The 2,737-nt window shown below is 43.1% G+C and overlaps 1 protein-coding gene across 1 annotated transcript; it reads right to left on the bottom strand.

The window, feature by feature from the left end:
• Positions 1-19: 19 nt before the first annotated feature.
• LOC103518040 (glucose dehydrogenase [FAD, quinone]-like) lies at positions 20-2,447 on the bottom strand (the record flags this gene model as incomplete). Its single annotated transcript, XM_026829948.1, has 3 exons — positions 2,427-2,447; positions 1,882-2,130; positions 20-176 (listed from the first exon to the last, which is right to left on the bottom strand). Coding segments are annotated over exons 1-3 (419 nt in total), but the record flags the coding sequence as incomplete, so codon positions are not given.
• Positions 2,448-2,737: the final 290 nt, after the last annotated feature.

The following is a 2,737-nucleotide window of genomic DNA, read 5'->3' as shown; positions in this document are numbered from 1 at the left end:
GCCCTTTGAGTGGTAGGGCGTCCGCAGAAGATACTCGTTCCGGTTGTCCTCCGACTTCTTGAAGTAGGGCAGGACGTCTTTGTATCCCCAACCAGAGTTGCCGAGGCGCTCCCACTGGTCGTAGTCGTTCTTGTTGCCGCGGACGTAGATCATGGCGTTCAGGACGCTTGAGCCTCCTGGGGAAGAAAAATGAAATATTTATGGTGGATTTCACCAATCTTCTTTTTTGCCCCTAACAGCCTGTTAGCTCAATTAAAGAAGAACCTCAAACAAACCTAAAGAAGAACCCCAAATACCCCTGAAGCGAAACCTATAGGAGAACCTGAAACAAAACCTAAAGAAAAACCAGACTTCGAGAACCGAAACTTAAAGAAGAACCTGAAACGAAACTTAAAGAAGAACCTGAAACAAACCCTAAAGATGAACCTGAAACGAAACCAGAAAGACGAACCCATTCCCAACAGAAAGTAAAAACCGATTCCCGATGTAATAACAAAAAAGTTCCGGGAACAAGAAAGAAGAGCGGGGAGGTTTTTTAGCGGGTTGAGCGGCCAGGAATGGTGCCACAGAATGGGCGAAACACCATACCCTGAGCCGTGACTCCAGCATACCCTCCACACCATGCTGGAGAAGTCATTAAGATTTTTCCTCCTCATAAAAAAAAGCTCAACAGCCCCTTTAAGCCTATACAAATCAAATGGAACTTTACAGTCTGTTGGCTTAACATGCCTTTTAATGACTCAAAAAATATTGGTGAAATCCATTGTTCCTATAACTTCTACCCATTGTAACGTTGAATCTGAAGTTGAACCCATTCAGAACAAAAGCTTAGATACTTCATCCCTAAGCCATTTATTTTTCCCTAGGCCATTGTGATTCTTTCTACTTTTATTTAGAAGTTCCATCAATAACGCAAAACAAATTATAACTCATTTTAATGTTCTGAAGCTTTCTTCACATTTGTAGGTCGTTGAAGATTAACAGTTCGAGAAAATTAAAAAGTTGAGAGGTCGTTATTGAAGTTACCTGTCGATTTAGAAAATTTTGATTTAGGGAAACAAAACGGGAAAAAGCTAACTTCACAGGCCGAGAAACTTGGAACTAAAACTAAATAGCACTAAATCCACTAACTTAGAATTCGCACTTCCTCACACAACACTAAGTTCAACCCTGAGCCAAGTCCTGGCACGAGATACCATCATACTCCAGTCTGTTTTGTTCAATGACGAATTGAGAATTTGAAATTCAAATTCTGAACAAAACCGTAGAGCGTCTCTAATAAGAGTTGAAGAATTCTATGAGAGAAGGGCTGAATCCTGCTTACGCCCTTTTTTTTTAGGTAAAACGGATTTTCTAATGCGGAATGTTGTTGAAAATCAGTTCCAGAAAGAATCCTGCTGATATCTCCAGAAAACGTCAAGATAACACGAGTTTTTGTAAAAATCTTCACAATAGGAACGTATCTACTTTTCAGAGGAAATCAAAAACTTCAAATCTGTTTTCTACTAGTCTAGTTATCTTGGAGGGTAGCGCGTCTACCTTGTAAGCGCTAGTTCGCGGGTTCGATTTCCGCCCGAGGTGAACTTTATCCTCACAAGGTAAGTTTCGGAGTGGCGGTCTTTCTCCTCCCCTGTCCTCCTTCTCACTTCGATTTCGGGAACATAAGACCTCAGTCGTTACAGATTCCTCTATGAAACCTCTTGGAAAAACCCAAAGTTGTGACTTTGCCGGGAAAAAAAACGTTGCACAGAAAAGAGCTTTTTTCAATCGGACACATAAAGCTTTAACACTCATAGTACGGTCGCGGTCGTTCGCGCCGAAAAAGCAACTTTTTTTAGTGCCTGAACAACAAATATCTATCCGCTTTCAGCAAAATCTCACCTGACACCATCAGTAGCTGCGGCGAGTTGATAGCTCCGGCCGAGGATATAATCTCCTTCTTAGCCCGGATAATATGTTTCCGTCCATCCCTGAGGATTTCAATGCCCACAGCTTTGGGGACAGGGCCGGACTTGTCGAAGAGAAGTCGCAGGGCCTGCGTTTCCATGGCAATATGCAGGTTTTTCCGCAGTCGAATGGGACGCAGGAAAGCTTTAGACGTGGAACAGCGAGATCCGCGCCTTATTGTACCTGTGGGAATTAGTGGGAAGTAATGGGAAGATTGGTTAATTTTGGATACGAATAGAACATCAAGGAAGACTTTTAGCCGGCCTAGTCAGCTTGGTTGGTAGCGCGTCTGCCTTGTAAGCGTTAGGCCGCGGGTTCGATTCCCGCCAAGGGCGAATTTTATCCTGAAGGGATTATGTTCCTTCCCGGAACGGCTGGCTTTCTCCTATCCCGTCTTCCTTCTCTCTTCGATTTTGGGACGATAAGACCTTAGCAGCTACTGTTCTCCCTATCAAACCTCTTGAAAAAAAAAATCTTACCTTGAGCAATCATAAACCCAGTCTGTCCATTATGTTCCTTCCCGGAACGGCTGGCTTTCTCCTATCCCGTCTTCCTTCTCTCTTCGATTTTGGGACGATAAGACCTTAGCAGCTACAGTTCTCCCTATCAAACCTCTTGAAAAAAAAAATCTTACCTTGAGCAATCATAAACCCAGTCTGTCTTTGTTCCACGACTCTTGAAGGGTTCGTCCGATTTTGATGAAATTTGGCACAAATTTTCAACGGGTAAACGAAATTTTCTCACTAGATATTGTGCTCAATTGGGTCTTTGGGGACCGCGTACGGTCCTT

This window comes from Diaphorina citri, unplaced genomic scaffold (assembly GCF_000475195.1).
Source record: "Diaphorina citri unplaced genomic scaffold, Diaci psyllid genome assembly version 1.1 scaffold2054, whole genome shotgun sequence".
In the NCBI taxonomy this organism is placed as follows: domain Eukaryota; kingdom Metazoa; phylum Arthropoda; class Insecta; order Hemiptera; family Psyllidae; genus Diaphorina; species Diaphorina citri.
The sequence above is the reverse complement of the archived record's forward strand: the minus strand, read 5'-3'. Positions and strand labels throughout refer to the sequence as shown.